The sequence below is a fragment of the Nuphar pumila genome, chromosome 16 (genome assembly GCF_984573655.1).
Source record: "Nuphar pumila chromosome 16, dmNupPumi1.hap1.1, whole genome shotgun sequence".
NCBI classification, from domain to species: domain Eukaryota; kingdom Viridiplantae; phylum Streptophyta; class Magnoliopsida; order Nymphaeales; family Nymphaeaceae; genus Nuphar; species Nuphar pumila.
In genome coordinates, this window is record NC_143264.1 from 14987271 (window position 1) to 15012105 (window position 24835).

The window sequence follows — 24835 nt, forward strand, 5'->3', positions numbered from 1 at the left end:
TTATTTTTTTTCCTTCTTAGTACTTCCAATGTTTAATGAAACTTCTTTATCCCCAGTGATTCAATCATTACATAGTACTGGAAATAACTTTTCCAGAGACTTAGCCATCCCATGTGCTTGTCTTTTTTTTCTAAAGATGAAAACATGTTTGGGATTCGAACTAAAAGGTTTTACAGTGACCTGCCTATTCAATCACCGATCGATGTGTATTATTGTACTTGTACATTTCATTGATTTTTTCCTTCTTAATACTTCCTATGTTAGTGAAACTTCTCTATCACCAGTGATTCATTCATCATTACATAGTGCTGGAATTAACTTTTTTGGAGACTTAGCCATCCCATGTTCTTGTCAAACTAAAGATTTTAGTGACCTGCCTATTCAATCACCAATCAATATGTGACTTTGTGACCTATTGTGTACAGATCAATATGGTCACCGAGAATAAATACAACTAGGGCTGTGAACACACCCCTGGTCAGGATCAATATACTGAATGGGAAATGACCGTACTATACAGGTAATTTGTCACGTTTTCCGAAATACCCTACAATTTTTTATATTCTCCCCATGTAATATCATGTGCTTTTTCATAATTTTAAATTCTGAAATTTTGGCTAAGCGTTTTATAAAGTTGATAAAAATCATAGAAAATATCCTCAATTATAGGTAACGTCAGTTGGGTCTGAGTGTGGCCCAAGGCCCACTGACAAGACCAAAATGAAGAGAATAATATTTGAGAAACTTTGTTTTTAACCTTTAAAATCAAGCGCAATTCAAGTTAAATTCAGGTGAAATTTAGAGGCAAAAATCAGGTAAGTATACCATTAGATGCGTGTCGTAATTCTGAGAACATCAATATTTCGTTTTTCTGAAATCGGGTTACGATTGGCCCAAAAATCGCATTTTTCAAAAATGACCCGCCTCTATTTTTATCATTTTCTGGATTGGATCCGATTCGATTTGTTTGATCCGAGTTGATATGGAATTGAACCCAATCCAAGACCCATATCAACTAGGATCTGGTCCAGAATTGGATATGGATATGGATTTGGATATTAGATCCTGATCCAGATCCGAAATACAAGAATAACCAATTTAAAACTTTAAATTCAATCTAAGGTTAAATTGAGTAAGAATTTCATGTTGAGAGGACTGCCAAAGGGGGGAGACACCCTCTAAAATATTCTAAAATTTAATTATTTAATATTTTAATATTAAATAATTAATTGAATTTTGAAATTTTATTTATTGGATAAGGTGAAGTTCTACATGGAGTAGAACTCTACCTAGATAGGTGTTCTAGATAGATCCAAAATTAGTTAAAAAATAAATAAAAATAAAATATAAGAGATAATAAGAGGATGAGTAGGAGTAGTTAGAGAGATATAGAGTTCTACATGTTGTAGAACTCTATCCTCTATAGAAAGGAATCTAGAGGGAACATCACCCTCTATCTTGAGGATCCTAAAAAAAAATTATAAAAGGGTCTAACTCGTCACTCTCTAGATTTCGTTTTCTAGAGAGAGAAGGAAGAAAAGAAAGAAAGAGAAAAAAAAAAGAGGAAAGAAAAAAAGAAGAAGAATAAGTGGAAGGAGGAACCGATCGGTCATTTCCACCCTTTATCTGACGATTCTCTAGTCTGGTTTTTGGTTCCAACTAAGGTACGGGCTATTGTTAAAATGTAAAACTGTACATATATGTATATATAATAATATTATATTATTATATATATATAAATACATTTTTCATTTCTTTCATTTCTGTAATTTGTTTCCTTTATTTTTATTTTTTGTCTTTATGTCATCTAGTTCAGTTTGAACTAGAATGACTGTTGCTAGTCAAGTCCTGTCCAGACTTGACTAGCAATAGAGCTGTTGGACTGACACATTCCAACAGCTCTAAATAGAGTTGTTGGATTGTGCCCAACAGCTCTATTGAGTCCTCTTTCAGTTGTGTATATAAAGGGGTGCAGCCCCTCTTGTATTTAACTCCAATGCTTCTTAAGCAATTGGTTTTTCATATCAATAAAGAATACATTTTTATTTTTATTTTGTTTCCACTTATACCCTTTTTAAGGGTTATGCTTTAGTGTCATTCTTGACACTTGCTCTTGTTAATCTAAGCTCGTGTTTCGAAGATCCCCATTTCATTTCATGGTATCAGAGCCGCGGAAGTACTAAATCTTGAGGAAAAGCTGCCTCGGTTTCCGTGCCCGTTTGCAAAAGTGTTCGCCACTTGAACAGAAGTGTTTTATCACTTCATTGGAGAAGATTTCACATCTTGTTGTATTGTTTTTTTTTCTTTCTTTTTCATTTTCCTTCTTGTTTCTCTTTTATCCCTATTCTTTCTCTCCTTGTAATCAATGGATGACAATGATAAAGTCACCATCATGCCTATGAAACTAAGCGATACGAACTATGTAACATGGGCTTCAATCATGAAGCATCATATATGGGGAAAAGGCTTATTGGGGATTGTGGATGGTTTTGATTCGGAACCTAAGCTATCTCTTACTAAAAAGGAGGGAGATAAAGAGGTCCCTCTATCGGAAGAAGAGAAAATCAAGGCTATTGGCTCATACGAGAAGAAATGGAAAGAATGGAGAATATCTCATGCGAAGATAATGTCATGGCTTATCAATAGCGTTGACATTAAAAAATGCTCAAGTCTTGCCAAATTTGATCATGCCGATAAGGCATGGGAATACCTTAAGAATATGTATTCCCTTAAAGATATTGCACACGTGTGCAACCTCCAAGAAAAAGTTCGAATGATGACACAAGGAGACAAAACTATTCGTGAATATTACAATGGGTTGTCCGAACTTTGGGAAGAACTTTCCCTTTTAGAACCAAAGTGGCATTGTGCCGAAGACATCGAGCTTCGTCAGAAACAACTCGATGCTGAACATTTTTACCAGTTTATCACTGGATTAAGCCCGAAATTTGAAACCACTAAATCGGCCCTACTTCACCGGGGGAAAATTTCTTCTATTGTTGAAACTATTGAAGAGTTAACAATGGAAGAAAATCGTCTCCGGAAAGGTTCTTTAAAAATTGAAGATGATTCCGTTTTAGCTGTGTCTAGACCAGGGAATCATGTTCGATCATATAGGCCTCCTCACTTTAACCGACAAAATGGTGACTATGATAAGAAGAAAGTTATTTGTCATCACTGTCATGAACCGGGACACTACAGGCCACAATGTCCCAAACTTAAGGAGCTGAGAGAAAAAAGAGCTGCAATTGCTGGATCGGAGCCTAAAGATCAGGATGCACCAGTTTCCCTGACACAACGAATGGAGATTCTTCAGCCTCTCATCAAAGGTGCCTCTTCCTCATCTGAAGCTTCAACCGGTGCAGCAGCCTCATCTTTTTCTGATCTAGGTAAAATTTCTTGGCTTCTTGACTCTGGTGCATCTTTTCATATGACCCCAAATTATCAAAGTTTATCCAAATGTGTTAAAAATAAAACAAGTGTGTCAAAGGTCTTTACTGCTGATGGGACTTCTCTTGAAATAGAAGGAATAGGAAATTTTGAAAAAATTTATAAAACAAAAAAATTTTTTATTCCAGAAATTAGACATGTTCCCAAATTAAATTTAAATCTTTTATCTGTATCTCAAATTTCTGATTATGGGTGTAATATTTCTTTTTCTTCTCATGGTTGTTGGGTACAGGATCGCCAGTCAGGCAAGCTGATTGGGGAAGGCCATAGAGAAGGAGGACTCTATTACATGGATTTTTTGGAAATGCCGAAGAAAGCTTTTTGTTATAATATTCAAAAAATAGAGTTGGAACTGTGGCATAAGAGACTTGGTCACTCACATATAGCCAAAATCCAACATTTTCCAAATCTAGGGAAATTTTGTAACTCTGAATCATTTGATTGTAAAGATTGTATTCTCGGCAAAATGAAAAGATTACCATTTCAGAACAGAACCTTTTTCTCTTCAAGACCACTTGAATTAATACACTCGGATGTTTGGTGTCCTGCACCAGTAATTTCTAAAGGAGGATTTGTTTACTATGTTATTTTTGTCGATGATTTCTCCCGACATACGTGGATCTACTTTCTCAAACATAAGTCTGAAGTATTTTCATACTTTCAAACTTTTCATAATATGGTTAAAAACAAGTTTCAAAATGATATTACTATTTTTCGCACAGATTCAGGGGGAGAGTTTTTATCCACAGATTTTCAAAATTATCTTAAATTGCATGGCATCACACATCAAAGATCTTGTCTTTATACACCTCAACAAAATGGACTGGCAGAACGAAAACATCGCCATATTATAGAAACCACTAGGATTTTATTAATAGCAAATCAAGTCCCGAAAGACTTTTGGGCAGAAGCTGCCTTAACTGCCACCTATCTAATTAATAAGATGCCATCTTCTTCGTTACAAAATATCACTCCCATTGAAAAACTTATGAACATTTCTCCAAACTACTCTAGACTAAGAATATTTGGGTGCAAATGTTTCATATTTACTGACAAAAATGATAAACTTTCCCCTCGTGCGATTCCCTGTGCCTTTTTAGGATATGCTGAAAACCAGAAAGGTTATAGATGTTTTGACTTCAAAAATAATAAACTATATGTGTCTAGAAATGTTTCCTTTCTTGAAAAAGAGAGCTTCTTTGATTTTAGAAAATTAAAAGACGTCGCTGAGTACTCCTTTTTGCTAGATCTAACATCAACATATGATGAATATGACCTTGACTGTAACTTTGATGATGCTCAAAGAATTATTGATCTTAATGTTGAAAATGAAGAAGTTCATAGAGATACTAGTATTCAATATTCCAGGCGACAAGAGTCTAATCCTCCATGTGCACTTGAGAAATATTCTAACATTCCAACTAGACAATCAACCCGAATCTCGAGGCCTCCAGGAAAGTTTGTATCGAACGAGTCTTTCTCACCCACATATAGGGCAGTTATTGCATTAATTCACTCATATGAAGAACCATCCACATATTTTCAAGCAAAAAATGATATCAAATGGATAGAAGCCATGAAAGCTGAATTAGATGCACTTGAAAAGGCTTTTACATGGAATATTCAAGATCTTCCTTCAGGGAAGAAAACTATAGGATGTCGATGGGTTTATAAAATTAAAACCAAGAGTGATGGTACTCTTGAAAGATATAAAGCCCGTTTAGTAGCCAAAGGTTATGCCCAAGAATATGGGATTGATTATGAAGAAACCTTTGCTCCGGTGGCTCGTATGACTACTGTCCGAACCTTAATTGCCTTACCTTCTATCAAAAAATGGTCTATTTTTCAAATGGATGTCAAAAATGCTTTTTTAAATGAAAAGCTAGTTGAAGAAGTATATATGGAACCCCCTCCTGGTCTAAGTATTCCTAAGGGTAAAGTCCTTCGCTTAGAAAAAGCTTTTTATAGACTTAAACAAGCACCAAAAGCTTGGTATGATAGGTTTAGTCGTGTTATGATTGATATTGGTTTTCAATTCTGTTTAACTGACACTGCTTTGTTTATTAAGAATTCTGATGCAGGGATCATTGTGCTTCTTCTCTATGTGGATGATATGATCATCACCGGAAGCGATAAACAGGGAGTTGAAATAATCAAAACACTTCTTAAATCTCATTTTGAAATGACTGATTTGGGCTTGTTGAGATATTTTTTAGGCATTGAAGTTGCTTATTCTCCTAGAGGATATTTATTATCTCAGACTAAATTTGCTTTTGATATTGTTTTCAGGTCTGGTATTACTGATGATAAGAAAGTCGACACTCCAGAAGTTGTTAATGTTAAAATGAAGATTAATGATGGAGAACTTCTTGCAGACCCTACTCCTTACAGACAGCTTGTCGGGGCACTTTCCTATCTATCCATTACCAGACCAGATATAGCACATGTTGTTCATACAGCAAGTCAATTTCAACATGCTCCAACTTCTGTTCATATGGGAGCAGTCATGCGTATTATCAGATACATCAAGTCCTCTCTTTCACGAGGACTTTTCTTATCTTCCTCCTCTTCTCTTGATTTAATTGCATATACTGATGCTGATTGGGGAGGTGATCCCAATAACAGACACTCAACCACTGGCTTTTGTGTCTTTTTGGGGGAATCATTAATCTCGTGGAGGTGTAAAAAGCAGCAGAAGGTATCACTCTCATCCACCGAAGCTGAATACAGAGCCATGGCAACCACGACCATGGAAGTAGTTTGGCTCCGACGACTGCTTGCTGACATGGGAGTTGAAGCAACAAAGGCTTCACAAATGTGTTGTGACAACAAAAGTGCGATCTACATTGCCAGTAACAGAACATTCCACGAACGCACCAAACACATCGAAATGGATTGTCACTACGTCAGAGAGGAATATCTACACGGGATAATTGATCTGCCATATGTCACTTCAGAATATCAGTTAGCAGACTTCTTTACAAAGCCTCTCGCTGCTCCCCGATTTCACTTTCTCTTAGACAAACTTTCGCTCATTGTACCGTAAGTTTGAGGGGGAGTGTTAAAATGTAAAACTGTACATATATGTATATATAATAATATTATATTATATATATATATATAAATACATTTTTCATTTCTTTCATTTCTGTAATTTATTTCCTTTATTTTTATTTTTTGTCTTTATGTCATCTAGTTCAGTTTGAACTAGAATGACTGTTGCTAGTCAAGTCCTGTCCAGACTTGACTAGCAATAGAGCTGTTGGACTGTGCCCAACAGCTCTATTGAGTCCTCTTTCAGCTGTGTATATAAAGGGGTGCAACCCCTCTTGTATTTTACTCCAATGCTTCTTAAGCAATTGGTTTTTCATATCAATAAAGAATACATTTTTATTTTTATTTTGTTTCCAGTTATACCCTTTTTAAGGGTTATGCTTTAGTGTCATTCTTGACACTTGCTCTTGTTAATCTAAGCTCGTGTTTCGAAGATCCCCATTTCATTTCAGCTATCACATGGGTGCAGGTGCGGGTGCGACACGGGTGCGACACAATTTTAAAATTTTTGAACACGGGGACTCGGCAAATATATATATATATATATATATATATATATATATATAATAAAATTATATATATATATATATATAATTTTATTTTATTTTTAAAATGCCACAGCACAGTCTGTAGACTGTGACTGTGCACAGTCAAAGGCACAGGCACAGTCCACAGCATTGTGAATGTGCACAGTCTGTGACTGTGCACAGTGTGCAGTCTGTGACTGTGCACAGTCACAGTCTGTGACTGCAGCACAGTCACAGTATGTGACTGCAGCACTGTCACAGCACTGTGACTCTTTTTATATATATATATATTTAAATAAAAAATATATAAAATTGGTTTTTTAGGGACATTTTTGGACTCGGTCAAAGTTGACCGAGTCCAAAATGTGGTCGGACTCGGCCTGGACTCGTTGACCGAGTCCGATTCGGCATTGACCGAGTCCGGGCCGAGTCCGAAGCCGCACCCGTGTCGGGGCGTGTCGACTCGGGTGCGGCACCTCCTTAGCCGAGTCCGTGTGACATAGGGTACGGGTTTCTCTCTAGGTTCTCACAAGAAGAAAGATGCTTAAATCAGGTTCATGTGTAAGTCTAGAAGGAAAAAGGAAAATTTGGATTAAAAATATGTATGTGTACATGCATTAAATGATGTTTTCATGTATATGTTTAGTTATCAATTTCAAGAAATTTGATCATGTATTTGTTAGTTGTGGATTTCATGGATAATGATTTAGATTTACGTATTTTTATGTATTGATTTCTTGATTTATAAATTTGCCCTGTGTATTTATAGTTATCGAGTCCATGAGCATGAACCATGTCAAAAAATATGTCTAAAATTCTGTTTGTTGATTTTACGAGTTGATTTATATATGTGCATGCATATACAATCAGAATGTTGATCATGTTTGTAAACTTGAATTTATACATTTATTTGCAAGTCAGTCAATATATATATATATATATAGTTGATTCATGCTTCAAATCTGATAAATATGTATTTTGGTTCATATTTGTTTTAATCTGAAAAATGTATATCGATATCAGTCGAGTTGCCTACATGTTATATTGATGGATTGTTATGAAAGCAAAAAAAAAATGTTTCTTTATCACTATCTTTCCTGTTAGAGGATTGATTTTAAAGTGTGCTAAAGTTGTCACGTTGAATGACATCAAAACAATTTTGATGTCTTTATGTTGACATGTTGTCAACACTATGAAACATTGTTTTTTTGTGGCTGTTCAGGGCAGTCCATTGTTGTGTACTTGTGCAGCAATAGCATGCTGTTAACATCATGTGGCAGCAACATGCTGCTGATAGGTAACATCATGTGGCTCGGCACATGTATGCAGCAGCAACATGCTGCTGACAGCATGCTCCTGCTCATGTTTGTGCGGCGACAACATGCTACTGTGCATATCTGTGCAACAGCAACATGCTGCTGACAGCATGTTGCTGCCCTCTTCAGTGCAGCAACGACATGCTGTGAACAACATATTGTTGGGTATGAATTTTCGTAAATAAATGTCAGTTGCCATGGGTATCAAAATTGTTTTTTATGCTGCCATGAGTATCACATTGTTTCTGATGCTGTCATAAATATCAAAAGTGTTTGGGATGTTGCTATGTATGTCGAAAATATTTAAGGCTATCAAATCTGTTTGTTTTTACGCTGCCATATGGACTGTCATAATTGCTGAAAAATATGTTGTGCCTGTGTGTTTTTGTGGACTGTGTTGGGCATTATGGTGCTGCAGATTTTAGTGTATCTCGGTTTCGTTGTTCGCAGCATATTGTTGTATACTCCTACAGCAGCAACATGTGTCAATGCCCAGTGACAGCATGTTGTTGTGTATGTGAGGCGGCTTAAGTATGGCATGCCAGTTGGAGCTTGGTCCGGTAAAATTCTGGACTAGATTTGCCCCTTGTCGACTCTTATGCAATTTAGTTAGGTTTCCATGGTGTGGCACATAGATTTTGACTAAATTTGTAAGGGTTAGTATGTTATGTTTTTTTTTCTAAACAATGTAGTTATGTTCATATTTGATTCGTATGGGCTGCAGGGTACTTATATTGAATATGTTATCCATTTAATTATTATGTTGCAAATGCTCATGTCATACGCATTGAAAATTATGAAATTCATTTTGTTGTTTGCAAGAATATGTTCATGTGCATGTTTGAGAGCTTATACCTAAATTGGACTATGTTAGTACATGTTGCAAGCATCTGTTCGCATGCGTATACAAATTGTTTTATATGTGCATTCTTGTTGTGTGTGGTCGAATGTGCATTGTGAACAAGTGTGTACATGTTCACTAAGAATTTTGCATAAGATGCATACATGTGCTCTGTTGAGAACCAATGCTGGCCATGTGGGCCTGGAGCTGGTGTCGCTCCAAAATTTGTTTTTATGCACTACAAAAAAATTTATTTTTATGCACTGCAAAAAAATTTGTTTTGGAATTATTGGCTTTATAAAATTAGTTGCATTGTTAAATGTAACAGGTCAGTGCCCGAGTTGGGTTTTGCATGTTGATTTGCAAAATAGTTCTTGTATTAAGAACTTAAAATTGATTAGAAAGATAAAAGAGACAAACAGTATAATTAATTTTCTTTCTGCATGTTCTTTCAACAGTGTGGAAATCCTGGATGACGGTTTTAGAGAAACCGCGAGTATACTAAAACTTCGTGTGCGATTGTGCCCCTGAACCCGATGTGGTGGTTCACCTCCCAGCCACGGTTTTAGAAACATTTCAGCCACTTTATCAGGGGGTGGTGTTGTAGACACAATTGTTATTAGTATATCAAGAAAGTAGCATCATTGGATGCGGATTTTCCTGATATCCCAACATTAAATGTTGATTTCTAATATTTCGATGGATGGTATTGATTCCTGATATTGGTTGAGGAACAAGTGTGGAACCCAGTAATAAATTATAAATTGTGTGTTAAGCTACAACTGAAAACCTAACTTAGACTTCGAATTGTTGTGCCCGTTTTGAGTATCTGTGGGTTTAATGAAAAGTATAACTAAAATTGTGAGCATTTAACAGGGACATACATGTAAAAGAAAATTGTAATAATAACTTAATAAGTTATTCATGCATGTGCATTGAATCATGTATCTTTATTGTTCTGCATTAGTTCATGCATTCATACTTATTCTATCTCGTATGAAAATTGTTATTGCATGGTACTTGTTTTAAATGCTTAAATGACAAATTTATTATGAAATTATTGTTGTTATATTCTTCTGAATTTATACATGAATTTGGTTTATGCTCTTTCCTTTCTATTTGGATTTTTAAAGAAATTCGTAAAAAGAACTCTGGTTCTTACCCTGTATTTCAAAATGTTTTTCAGGACCGGGAGCTTAGTGATGGGGGTGACTGCTACATGGAGCCTGCGAGTTTGCGTGACTTGTTTTTTATGTTCTTGACAGAGTAGCTCTATGTTACAAACTTTATTTATTTATGTTTCTATGGCATTCATTATATTGGTTAATAAAGTTGGTTATCCTTCGTTGATTCAATGTACTATCTCTGTGGTTTGATAATTATTAAATATGTGAGACGTCGGATCCTTGGGTTTGGTTTTCGCAATTGTTTAAAAAAAAATCCACTTTTTTCATAGAAAAATTGGGGTCGTTACACCCCAAGTCCAAAATCGCAAATAACTAGCTTTGGAATGTCCTTTTTACCCTTCGCATGCGCAAAACTCACGAAGTTCACAGGAAATATCGCTTTGTTCATCTGGTGCCGCAAACTCCCACTTAAAATGAGGTTTGCACATTTGTTTTTGGACTACACAAAATTCGCATAATAATATTTGCAAACATCTTGTCAAACTCGAATAAAATGAGAAAGTCCGCAAATATTTTATGTGGACTTCCTCATCCTCGCCTATATTGTTCATTGTTCGCATGTTTAGGAGAAACAATCTAACTTCCAAAGGATGTTTCTCTCCAATAGATCATCAGATCAAACTGATCTTGGTGGCACTCAAAAGCTAATGTCCCAATCTTTTTCTTTCCTTTTTTTCTGTTTTTTGGGATTTTTTATGCAAGTGGTCAGAAAACAACATAGAATAGATGGAAAAGGCACAACCACTCTTGTTCAGCTCTTGTTTTAGGAACACTGTCGGAGTTGTATCTCAGCACCCGTTCATTGTTTTCCAGCGAATCAGGTATCGTTGGAAAGGTATTTTTGTCTAGTTTCTTTGTTCTTTTTTGTATTTTTCTGAAATCCTTCATTTTCTGGGTCGAAACGTTCACTGAAAGATAGTGTTAGAAAGTGACTTTGAATATTTTAGGTTCGATAATGAACCCATACACATGCATATTAAGTGTGAATATACCCACTTAAGGGAACAACACAAGCACATCAAGTGCTAATACATAAACCTATAAAAGGGATAAATATGACTTAAAGTCATAAGTTGAATATTATTGAAGAAATAGGAAGAAGAGGGTAAAAACCCTATACAATGGAGCATAAGCTCCTCCAAGGAGTAAGGGAATTACAAGGGGAAAGTCCCTATTTATAATACAAGCAAGTAGCCACTTAGGGGGCTCCCAAAGGAGTCGTTGGGAGCCCCCAACGGTCATTGTGACCGTTGGGGGCTCCCCAACGACTCTTCGGGGAGCCTCCCTAGGTGGCGCAAACCACTAAAAAAGAGAAAAAGAAAAAAGAAAAATCAAAGTAAAAATTACAAACATATTCCAAATGGAATATGCGTAAAACTGTGAAATGACTAAACTACCCCTATGCCTATAAATAAAAAAATATATATTTTATATATATAATTAGGATAACACATATGCATATATACCATATATGAATATGTATTATCCTTTATATATATAAAATATATATAAGATTACATAAGTTGAATGATACATTTTAACACCCCCCCTCAAACTTTGCGTGGGGGAACGAAAAGATTGAAGAAAGCAGGAGGAAGACTCTGAAGGCTTCAAGAGCCTTCCGTACGAATGTCATTGCAAATGTCTTCCTCCAACGTCTTTAACGATGAGCACCTTCCATGATCTATCCAAGGTACTTCTTTTCCTCTTATCTTCAAAATCCTGTAGAACAATAACAAAGAAACAAGTAAAACATATCTTTGCACTTTACTCAATTGGAACATTTCTAACAAGCTTAATTGAAACCATATCGGATGACACATCCGCAAAACAATGGTGCAAAAATATAACTTAGGCATAGAAATTTGAAGCACATGATAGGATAATTATTTTAGCATGAAAAATAAATTTAGAAAACCAAAGTTTCAAAATCATACATCATGTTAAAGAGTAAGCGGAAGCAAATTATGCAGAAATGAATTGCAAGAATGCATAATGCATTCATAAGGTCCAACATTGGACAAACATAACCCCATAATGGGGAATAACAAAATAGTCCACTAAGGGACACCACAATAAGACTACGAAGAGGCATAAGCTATATATGCTTTATTAAATGAGGGCCTAAAAGGTCATAATGAGCATATGCATATACTATCATGAAATGAATTAATCACTTAAAGAAAATCATTAATGAACATGCTCCAAACATACTTTAGTCAAAATGAACACGGATGCAAATGTTCAAAAGCATGATGAGTATGAACTTCAACGGGCTTTAACACGCATAGATCAACAATAGAGCTTCACATCTTTAGGGAGAAGATCTATGTCAAACAAATATCATATATAAGAAGCATAATTTGACTAAATATATTAAAGCATCCACCCAAGATTCAAAAATGAATATCATTTGAGACAAAAGACTCATTTTGCATATCAAATACAAAATATGCCGAAAAACTGTAAGCACTTCATATATAGATTAAATACTAAAATATCAATTTGATTTAAAAACATATCATAGATATGATTCACTTGTATCTAAAAACACAAGTTATGAATGAAATTTTGCAATTTTCAATAGTAGTTCATCCACTACAAGCAACTACCTCATTAGTCCTCCAAAACTCGTAAATCAAGTGTATAAGCTACTAGATCAAAAATATAAATAAAATGTCATTAAAGGCCAAATGACACACACTAAGGTGTGTAAAAATACCTCTTGTCTACATATAATAATACTTGAAATGAGTGCATCAACGACAAGAACAAGAGAATACACGCCAACATGGACAAAAAGCATCTCTTGTCTACGTAAAAATACACTCAAGATCAAGTATGTTCAGCTACTAGAACAAGAGTATTAAGCCAACTATGAGCTAAAAACACAATACATCTTTTGTCTACATAAAATGACACTTGAAATGAATGAAAGAAGCCAACCATGGCATACAACTCAACGACTAGAACAAGGACACAAATGCCAACATGGACTAAAGATCACACACCATGGTGTGAATCAACGTGTCTTGTCTACATATAATAACACTCAAGACAAGTTTGTTCAGCTACTAGACCAAGAAAGCAAAAGCCAACAAAGGGCTATCAACACACAAAGGTGTAATAAAATTTTTGTCTACATATGATGACACTTAGATAAGAGTTATAAAAGGAGAAGACTTTTGAGGTAATAAAACTTGTAATGACAAACATATATATAAATCAAACCTTGAATCAATAGAACAATATTCTTCAAAAAGAATACCCATAAAAATAACATTTTGGAATAAACTATGTAAAAGTATCTTCAACAAGATACAACAACCGATAGAACAATATTCTTGAAAATAAATGTGTGAACATACGCACACCAAGAACATATGGAACACTTGTGCACAAAAGCACGAAATCACAAATGTGCAACTGCACTCATAATTTTCATAAACAATAAAAGGTTGGGCAATAATCCCTAAAACCTTGATTTTAATATACCTTAAAACATTTTAAGGTTTCAAACATCATATATCCATCACATTTATATATAAATAAGAGCATCCATAAGATCAATGGCCAACATCAAACTAGTGACACACTCATATACCAAATCATTCTAGAGTCCCAAGGTGCCCATAACTCACCTCAACCACCATCTATAATACGGTAAGTGGACAATCTAAAATGACATAACAACGAGTGACACACTCATAATTAGAGATCATATACCAAATCATTCTAGAGTCCCAAGGTGCCCATAACTCACCTCAACCACCATCTATAATATGGCAAGTGGACAATCTAAAATGACACAACACAAGGTGCCCTTAACTCACCTCAACAAACAACTCTAATATAAAAATAAGGCCAAAACAATGACGCATTAAAAAAAACATGTGATGGACAAATATAAATGCCACAAAAAGGCAATAAACACTTTAGAAATTATTTTTCAAAGAAAAGAGGACCGATTAAAAATTGAATCAAAGGTCCAATATAATCAATCACAATAATATGTTTTATAACAACAATTGTGCATAAACACGAATTATGCTTAATCTTCAAAAGAAGTCATTTATACAAAAAAGACTTATTATGCAACTAACACAATTAAGAAATATTAAGCAACATCATGCGTAAGAACCGATTTGGAATAATCAAAAAGTCAAAAACAAGCCTCAACTATGATAGATATAAAGTGCAACTAAATGCATACCAAATGATAATAGATGCACTTTTATGCAATGCAAGATTTTTTTTTTTAATAATCTTGAATGAGCAAATAACAAACTTAGGCCAATATAGGCATTCATAAAGATGGTGAAGTTTGAAAATCTTATGAAATCCACTATTGTAACTTAAAAAATGATGCTCACAACCAATCTCAAAAGATCCACAAAGGGTTACAAGTATAAATGAATCTTTGAAGGATATTATGCAAGGGAAAAGATACTCACAAACAATCTTCTCACAACAACCATGAAATCTTCATAAAAGAGCATATACTCACAAGAAGATTATAAGGACCAAAAAGGCTCCTTAAAGAGAGCTCAAAACACACAAAATTCCCAAAGAAGGGGGAAACTCCACTAAAGTGAGATAAATCCCAACAAAGAAGAATAATAGATTTGTTAAAAAACCTTATGATAAAGTAAGATTGTACTATGGCATAAATCTATAAAATTAAACATTTATTGAGGAAAAATTCAAAAAGCTCTTAAGTTTTATCAAAAAACATGACTTAATTCAACCGGAATTATATATATCAAAAAACTTTCTTAATTAAATGTTGCTCATATAAAAAGGACACATTAGGTAAGTGAATCAAAAACTTATTAAGGAATTTTTCATATATGCCAAGCATTTTTCGAAAAACTACATCTCACAAACATTTTAATCTTAACATACCTTTCTTTAAAGACTTACCACATATAAAAGGTATTCTTATAAACAAAGATAGGTTTAAAATATAAATTCAAGGCTCCAATGGTCATAAATCTTTACTGACCCATTAAGTTTTGAGCAATCATATATCTAATTTTTCGCCAAACAAGTTATCATTTTAAAAAAATTCAAAGAAAAACATACGAAAAAGTATGTATATGAAAAATATTCAATAGAGTATCAAGTAACTCAAATTTTTATAAAAAGACATAATGACAAAGAGTACACATAAAAAAAGAACATATTAAACTCTTCATACAATACTTAAAGAAATAGAATGCATACCGAATAACTTTTAGAAAAGAGAGAGAAATGAATACTTCACTATTTTTCTTTAAAACTTTCTTGAATACCACGCTTCCCGATGCACCAAAGAGCAACTCGATCTCAACCTTGCTCTGATACCATGTTAGAAAGTGACTTTGAATATTTTAGGTTCGATAATGAACCCATACACATGCATATTAAGTGCGAATATACCCACTTAAGGGAACAACACAAGCACATCAAGTGTTAATACATAAACCCATAAAAGAGATAAATATGACTTAAAGTCATAAGTTGAATATTATTGAAGAAATAGGAAGAAGAGGGTAAAAACCCTATACAATGGAGCATAAGCTCCTCCAAGGAGTGAGGGAATTACAAGGGGAAAGCCCCTATTTATAATACAAGCAAGGAGCCACTTAGGGGGCTCCCAAAGGAGTCGTTGGGAGCCCCCAACGGTCACATTTGTGACCGTTGGGGGCTCCCCAACGACTCTTTGGGGAGCCTCCCTAGGTGGCACAAACCACTAAAAAAGAGGAAAAGAAAAAAGAAAAATAAAAGTAAAAATTACAAACATGTTCCAAATGGAATATGCATAAAACTGTGAAATGACTAAACTACCCCTATGCCTATAAATAGAAAAATATATATTTTATATATATAATTAGGATAACACATATGCATATATACCATATATGAATATGTATTATCCTTTATATATATAAAATATATATAAGATTACATAAGTTGAATAATACATTTTAACAGATAGATCATTCGGTTGTTCCAGTCTGCAGAGTATGTTTTTATTCTAGTTTTAGAACTCAGAAATGGGAACCGTAGAGGAGTATTCGGTTCTGATTCAAAACATGAAAGTTATAGATTTGTGTCTTACCTTTCCAACGACTATAAAAACACAAGTTTTCGACATTGGATCGGAGAGATACAGATCTGAAAACATAAATTGTTTTGCAAAAAACAGTCACATATTTGAGAGGAAGTTCGCATGTGCGAAGGGTAAAAAGGTTTTTTTAAATCTTGATATTTGTGATTTTGGACATGGGGAGAATATAAAAAATTGTAGGGCATTCTGGAAAACGTGTCAAATTATCCGTACAGTATGATCATTTTTCGTATATTAAATAGCTGGATTTAAGTTTAAGTACAGGTTTTGTTGGTCAGATATGACTAAAATATTTTGATGCATATGAGAGAGAAGCGAGGATGAAGGGAGATAGTCACTAGGGCTTTAATTTGGTCACAATTCCCAATATCAGTCATGGCCTATTCCTCTCTTTTTTATATTAAATATAGTGAAGAACATTACAAGATTGCCACTATTACATGTGGTGGCCACAAAAGACTAAAATGCCCTGAAGTTAACTATAATACAAACAAATATGAACTAAACATGAGAATGCAATAAACATAATCTAGCTCTAATAGCCTCCCTCAAGTTATAATGGTTTTTAACCACGAACAACTTGGATTTTAAAACTTCTCTAAAAAAACTTGGATTTTGAAAAACAAAATCTTTGCTTTGTAAATTCCGTTGTAAAAAGATCAGCAACGTGACTCTCTTCCAAAAAATTTTGCTTCGAGTTCTTGAGCTTCAATCTTGTCTAAGAGAGTGCTGGTATCCTTTGTTCTTTTATAATGAGTAGGATTCAATGAGTTCTTAATGGGGCTTTGATTGTCAACAAAAACATGGATTTAAAAAGCTTTTCACACAATTCAATTAATAAATATCTAATCCACATCAACTCAGAATCTTGCAATAAATCAACACTCTCTTTTGTGCTTGATCATGCCACTGCTTTCAGATTCTTACTACAAGATAGATTTCTTCTGCCAAGAAAAACATAATAACTAGATATTTATTTTCTTTCATCTAGATGTCCAGTCAAATCAGCATCCAAAAATGCCATCACAGTAAGAATGCCTTCATCTTGATATCTCATGTATATTAGGCCATCATTTGTAGTTACTTTTGGGTATCATAGAATTCTTTTAACGGCTTCCATATGGACCTTTCTTAATGCATGGATACATTGGGGATACTTGATTTATAACATAAGTTATATCAGGATTAAGTAAAAGTGAGGTATTATAGCATACCTCCTATGTTGCGATATCAAGTAGTCATACAAATCACCTTCTTTTGCACTTATTCTTTGCTTAATAGGGTTAGACATTGCTAAAGGCTTGCATTGTTTTCATTCATGGTTGGAAAACTCAACAAGTCAACTAGTAACTTGCCCGAATTATCTCGGACCGGTCAACAACCGAGCCAAGAAAATAGGATGACTTGATTTTATACAAGATGTCCAAATTTCAACAGTGACTCAGTTGACTCGCTTGAGTCACCAAGTCATTAATGAATCAGACAAGTTAGTATTTTTCCTTTTCTGGCACATGATTTCAACTTTTTAACAACTCGTGCATGTGTGAAGGTTGAACAGGCATGAAAATCCAGCAACAGGCATGTGGCTGTCGAGCTACATGATCTACTTTCTTATTGGCTCTATTAATACAATGAAATAGGTGATAGAACCATATGGAATGATTGAACTTTGAAATATAGGGGATTTTAAAAATTAGGAAAACCTTCAAACGAGTTTATCTTTCTTGCTTTGTGACTCTGATCGATGGTAAATGTGCTTTTGGGCTAGATTGGTTAAATCTGTGTTGAAAGGACATGGTGGTGAAGTAGGACGACCATGAAGCATGATGAACACCTTACCTGATTTTATCCTCAGATACATCCTCTCTTTTCTCCCCATTAGACATGCCATTAGAACCAGTGTCCTATGGAGAGGAGGGACTCCTCTTGGTCCCCAGCAGCCTACCCAAGAGAGATCATGAAGATGCTTGGTGATTAAAGTTTTCGGCTGGACTCAGATGGAAGATGGAGATTCTTCAAGAATAGAGAAGTCATTTTCAGGTTCCTTGAAGGTGGAGACTATGAAAGATACCATTTTGCCATTTCTCAAAGCGAACCTGGATATTAAATATTCTGAGACAGAGGAGTCATGTCAAATTGGTTCATGTGTTGAAACTTAAATGCAGGTGTCTTGCTTTTAATTTTTTATTGTCAAAAACTTGCCTAGACAAATTTGAATCGTCTTTGCCACTCCAAAAAAAAAAATTTGAATCGTCTTTGACAGTTAACCCACCTAATTAATTATTGTAAATAACAATAGTTAATAGCTGATGTGATTCTTCCTTGATGACTTACGATGGTAACTTATGGGACCTTTAATCTTTATATATCTATACACACACAAGCACACACACACACACATATATACATATACAAATATATGTGTGTATATATACATATATAATGGATATACTCTTTGAAAAAAGTTCCTATTTATAAAACATATGTTTATTATTTTTTTTTAATAAATTAAATAAAAAATCATGACTCGCATGAGTCACCAAACCAGGTGCAGCCAATCCCATATGGAGTTCCAAGAATGCCTACCATGTGTTCATTAGCAGATCAACTGTGTATTTGTGTTTAAAGTTCAGTTGTGTTTATAGTTCAGTTTTTCCACAAAAACAAAAATGTCTCAGTTATAATCGAATTGAATAGGTCATACAGAAAAGATAATTAAAATATAATAAGCAACTAAAATTTCATGTTCATCATTAAAAAGGTAAAGATCCAACATACACAGGCTGATCAGATCCCTTTGCTCCAGCTCGTATAAAGCAATCACTAATTCCACCCATTGATGAAGAAACCATACCAATTAGCACAGCATAAACATTCACGCTGCTGCCAGAAATGCCTGTGTCAGCTAAAGTCCCAGGCAACACCCCTGCAAATTGAAACTTAATAAAATGAACATTGAAACAAAGAGAAAAATATGAGCAACATGACCCAAGAAATTTCTCAAAATAGATGCTAGAATGCAAGTACGATTAAACTTTCAGCATAAGTCAGTAAAATTTGCTAGTTGAATGATTGGGACATGTTATAACAAATCGTGGAAAAGTGTGCTGGACAAGTATCAAGATCATATTGCCCTTGCATACAATCTCTCATAAGTCATATCTTCTGTTTGTCTCATTGAAATTCCCAATAAAGTGGTTCCATTATCAAAGAAAATTTGAAAATTTCCTGTGGAAAGGACCTGTTAAAGATAACAGCCTATTATGTTTCCAATTAGCAACTGGATACCAAATCGAAAGATTTGGGGTTCCTTAAGAGGTTCATCATTGATTGTCTAAGAAATTGACTTCACCACCACCAACTAGGTTCTTCATGATTTAATTCATAGAGAACATCATAGTATTTTCACTAATTTTAGTTGAAGCACATATCAGTTCTCAAATAGTTGTGCAAGAAAATAGATGAAATATCATTTATGGATGTCATCAAGTAGACTGGTCATTCTTGAATAGTCCTCAATAAAGGAGACAAAATACTTATGGCTACAGATATAATGACAAAGCAGGTGCAAGCCCCCCACACATCTAAAGCGGTTCAGCTTCTAAATGGACTCCTAGGAAATGAAGAGCAATAGTGTTTCACCCTCGGATACACAACACAGTACAAAGCAACAACAATTTTTTATGTTTGCATTGACAGAGCATATATCTTAGACAGAGGAAGATTCCCTAAACAAGCAGGCCACAATTGAACTCCCTTTATTAAAAGTGCTAAAAGGACCACTCTCTTGATGTCATACCCAAGGTTCCCACGAAGGGAAATGAAAACAGGAAACATGTTAGAAGCGGAAAGTGGAAACAAGACTTTTTAGGTTAATGTGAAACAGGGAATACATATATATAGATAGATAGAGAGAGAGAGAGAGAGAAAACACAAATATTTGTAATATGTATGCTATGTAACACGGACTCTTTTAACAAGGCACCGCACACTTGGACACGGCTTCCTTTGTGTCAAGTGAAGTCAACCAGACTGAGGTTCATTTTTGTCCAAAAGTAGATTCAATTAACCCTAACCAAGTCCAATTTTATCTTATTATATATATATACCCTCCCTGCACCAAATTTTTTTTAAAGTGCCACATTGCCGCATCCGCACCCGCACCCGCACCTATGTGACATAGGTATGAAGAATGTTACAATTTTACAAAAACTTTACTTCTTTACTATTACTATGATAACTAGTAAGAACTGATAATTAATTTCTTTCATAAAATCTATGAATGTATTGACTATGACTATAACACAAGTTGTTAATACTTTTATGTAAACGAATACATAGGCACCCTGATTTTAATAATAAATATCATAAATAATGTGTCCAAAATCCAAATGCAACATACAGTTTCATGGTTTAGATAGATAGAATAGATTCATGAAATAAGGTGAAAAGATAATGTGGTTACATTTAATTATGAGATTTTTCTATTTCACCCAATACCTTACATCCTTCTAAATAGTAAAAATATGTAAAAAAATTTAAATAACTAATTAAAGATTTTAAGTAACGTGTCTCTCAACTTGAAAAAACAAAAAATTCCTCTTTAAGGGAAATGTGTGAGAAACATACAGGAAACATGATTCTCAAATAAGAAAAACTAGTTTTTTTATATAAGTAGGTTTCCAATGTGATGTGAAAATGGTTTCCACACACACTTCACAAGCTTCCCAGAAGTTTCAGAAATGCTAGATTTCTGGGTTAGAAAATGGTTTCCAAAAAATGGGTTACTCACATGTAACTAGAGTTTCCAGTAACCCTGGTCATAGCTCAAAGATCATCAAGAAAGTACAACCTTGTAACCTCACTGCCATGACCAACTATCCTATCCACCTTCAAGACTCAAAAGTGATAATGCTAGGGAAAATGTTACACAACAAACTAGGTGAAAGAACCTGCACATGAAACCCGCCTAAGTCCCTAGATAGGGTGTGCTCCATAAAGGCCGACCTTGAGCCCCTAATCTTGCGCAAGTACCTCTCATGTAATTCAGCTCATTTGAGCTCATTTTCAGTTCATTTCATTGCATTTCATGTTTGTTTAGTTGAATAAGGGTGTATGAAATCTTTGGGTTAGGATCACTTAGTTGTCAAAGGCGCTAAGTGGAGCCTAGGCAGTGAGCCCCAAAAAAGACTAGGTGAGGCCTAGGCGGACTAGGTGGTACCCCAAATAAATAAAAAATAAAAAATAAAAAAAACATACAAAATAAGTAAAAAAAACTACTAAAATTAATAACAAACATGTATACAACATAAAATCAATCAACAATAAGCAATAGACAAATAATATGTTGTCGAACATTGTAAAGCAATTATATTACATAAAAACAGTAAAATAGAGAACTCATATGCTTATAGATTATATATGAATTAAGTACACAGATATGTATATATATACATATATAATTATATATATAATATCAACACATAATATAGTAAATTTATAATATATGTTTATGATATGTTAATATGTATAATTATATACAAATACACAGAAAACATATATATGTATGTGCAACTACGCATAAGACTGAGAGACTACTTCGGCTAGGCTCTACCTTTGACAACTAAGGGGAGGGTGAAAGGAAGAGGAAGAAGAAAAAAAATATGGTAAAAAAGAAAATGAGAGAATAAAAAAATAAAGTTTTTGAGGCGAGAGGAAGAGAAAGAAAAAAATTAAAAAAGCATGGCAACTATGTCCCTGTGGCTTAGGCATGGACAGCCTAGGTAAAAAAATAGGGTCCCTATGCCTAGACCCATAAGCCTAGGTAATGGCCCTACGCCTAGCCAGCCTATGACTATGAGCAACTTTTGATAACTAAGTAGGATCATGCATAAACATAAGGCTCGGATCTAAGATCCAAATGAGATCCTTTAAATAGTTGTGTTTGGTGCCATTTTTGGGATATAAAATTAGAAATTCTCTCTCTCTCTCTCTCTCTCTCTCTCTCTCTCTCTCTCTCTCTCTCTCTCTCTCTCTCTCTCTCTCTCTCTCTGAGATCTGAATCTTAAGATCTAAGCTAGTTGAGTGAGCACATCTAGTGTTCCTCACTAGAGGATTACAACCGATCATTCTCTTGAGTGACTAGCTATCGTCCATGGGCTGAATCGAGCACAATTCTCTGGTGATCTCTGGCCAATTTTGATCAATTGGATAGCGTACTCGGTGCATTCGGTTCATATTGGGCTTTGGTCTTCATATGCATCTCACGTGCATATGGAGATTGAATCAACAAGATCGGCACTTCAGCCAAGTAGATTGAGCTCCTTGAAGCCGATCTAGCACCCACCAGCGAATTTTAGGTGATATTCGGCCAATTCAATCCTATTTCCAGCTTCTCCCTATTGTTTTAGCTCTATATCTACCCTACTCTAAATCTAGAGTAGATCTAGTCATTTGAGTTGAAATACCTGGTAATTCGAGTGAATTTTGAGTAGATTGAGTACTTGAATGTATTCTCTACTTGGTTCACTCGTTAGGTGAGTGTTCTAGTAGATCTGAATATTCTGACAACAATTGCTACTTGAATGTATTCTCTACTCGATTCACTCATTAGGAGAGTGTTGAAAGATTTTGTTTACCGGCGTTCGGTTGATGCCAAGGAGAGAGTGGATAGCTGTGAGAAGGAGAGAGGCGGCAGCAACAAATGGAACAATCCTCAATACAAGGATCGTGCCCTATATGTTAGATTTATATTAAAATTAGATTGGGTCTAGATATTACTGTGAAAGTATCTTCAATAAGATACTAATATCAAGACCTTAATATTCTTGATATTAAACCCACCACGAAAGCACAATAAGAACACTTTAGAACACTTGTGCACAAAAAGCACAACCCACAAATACCTCACAAATGCACAAAGGCATAAAAACAATGGAATCGATTTATTGAGAACTTGGGCTTTGACACAAAGCCATAAGAGAATACAAGGGGAGAGCCCCTATTTATAATCACTCAAAAAGGAGCCTTGGAGGGGCTCCACTCATAGACGTTGGAGCCCCTCCAACGGTCACAAATGTGACCGTTGGAGGGGCCCAACGTCTATTTGAGTGGGGCCCCCAAGGTTCCTTTAAGTACAAAAAATAAAAAGAAAATTAAAGAAAAAGAAAAACTAAAAAGAAATTACAAACATTCAAAAAGTGAATGTGCGTAAAATGAAGGAAAAGACGAAACTACCCCTACGACTAAATAAGAAGAAATATATATATTTTATATATATAATAAGTAGATACATATACATATATTAATATATGTATTACCTTATATATATAAAATATAGAACAAGAGAATACACGCCAACATGGACAAAAAACATCTCTTGTCTACGTAAAAATACACTCAAGATCAAGTATGTTCAGCTACTAGAACAAGAGTATTAAGCCAACCATGGGCTAAAAACACAATACATCTATTGTCTACATAAAATGACACTTGAATTGAATGAAAGAAGCCAACCATGGGCATACAACTCAGCGACTAGAACAAGGACACAAATGCCAACATGGACTAAAGATCACACACCATGGTGTGAATCAACGTGCCTTGTCTACATATGATAACACTCAAGACAAGTGTGTTTAGCTACTAGAACAAGAGAATACAAAGCCAACAAAGGGCTATCAACACACAAATGTGTAATAAAATTCTTGTCTACATATGATGACACTTAGATAAGAGTTATAAAAGGAGAAGACTTTTGAGGTAATGAAACTTTGTAATGACAAACATATATATAAAACCTTGAATCAATAGAACAATATTCTTCAAAAAGAATACCCATAACAACAATATTTTGGAATAAATGTGTGAATATACACACACCAAGAACACTTATGCATAAAAGCACGAAATCACAAATGTGCAACTGCACTCATAATTTTCATAAACAATAAAAGGTTGGGCAATAATCCCTAAAACCTTGATTTTAATATACCTTAAAACATTTTAAGTTTTCAAACATCATATATCCATCACATTTATATATAAATAAGAGCATCCATAAGATCAATGGCCAACATCAAACTAGTGACACACTCATATACCAAATCATTCTAGAGTCCCAAGGTGCCCATAACTCACCTCAACCACCATCTATAATATGGTAAGTGGACAATCTAAAATGACATAACAACGAGTGACACATTCATAATTAGAGATCATATACCAAATCATTCTAGAGTCCCAAGGTGCCCATAACTCACCTCAACCACCATCTATAATATGGCAAGTGGACAATCTAAAATGATATAACACAAGGTGCCCATAACTCACCTCAAATATCTCTAATA

General features: G+C 34.6%; 1 protein-coding gene across 2 annotated transcripts in view; it reads right to left on the minus strand.

Moving 5' to 3' along the window:
- Positions 1–24835, minus strand: part of LOC149812999 (Nodulin MtN21 /EamA-like transporter family protein) — a 103702-nt gene that overhangs the window by 21475 nt on the left and 57392 nt on the right. For both annotated transcript variants that reach the window (XM_089991752.1, XM_089991751.1), the window contains exon 6: positions 19266–19413. In XM_089991752.1, coding sequence (XP_089847878.1) covers positions 19266–19413 — 148 coding nt within the window. The remainder of the gene's footprint in view (positions 1–19265; positions 19414–24835) is intronic.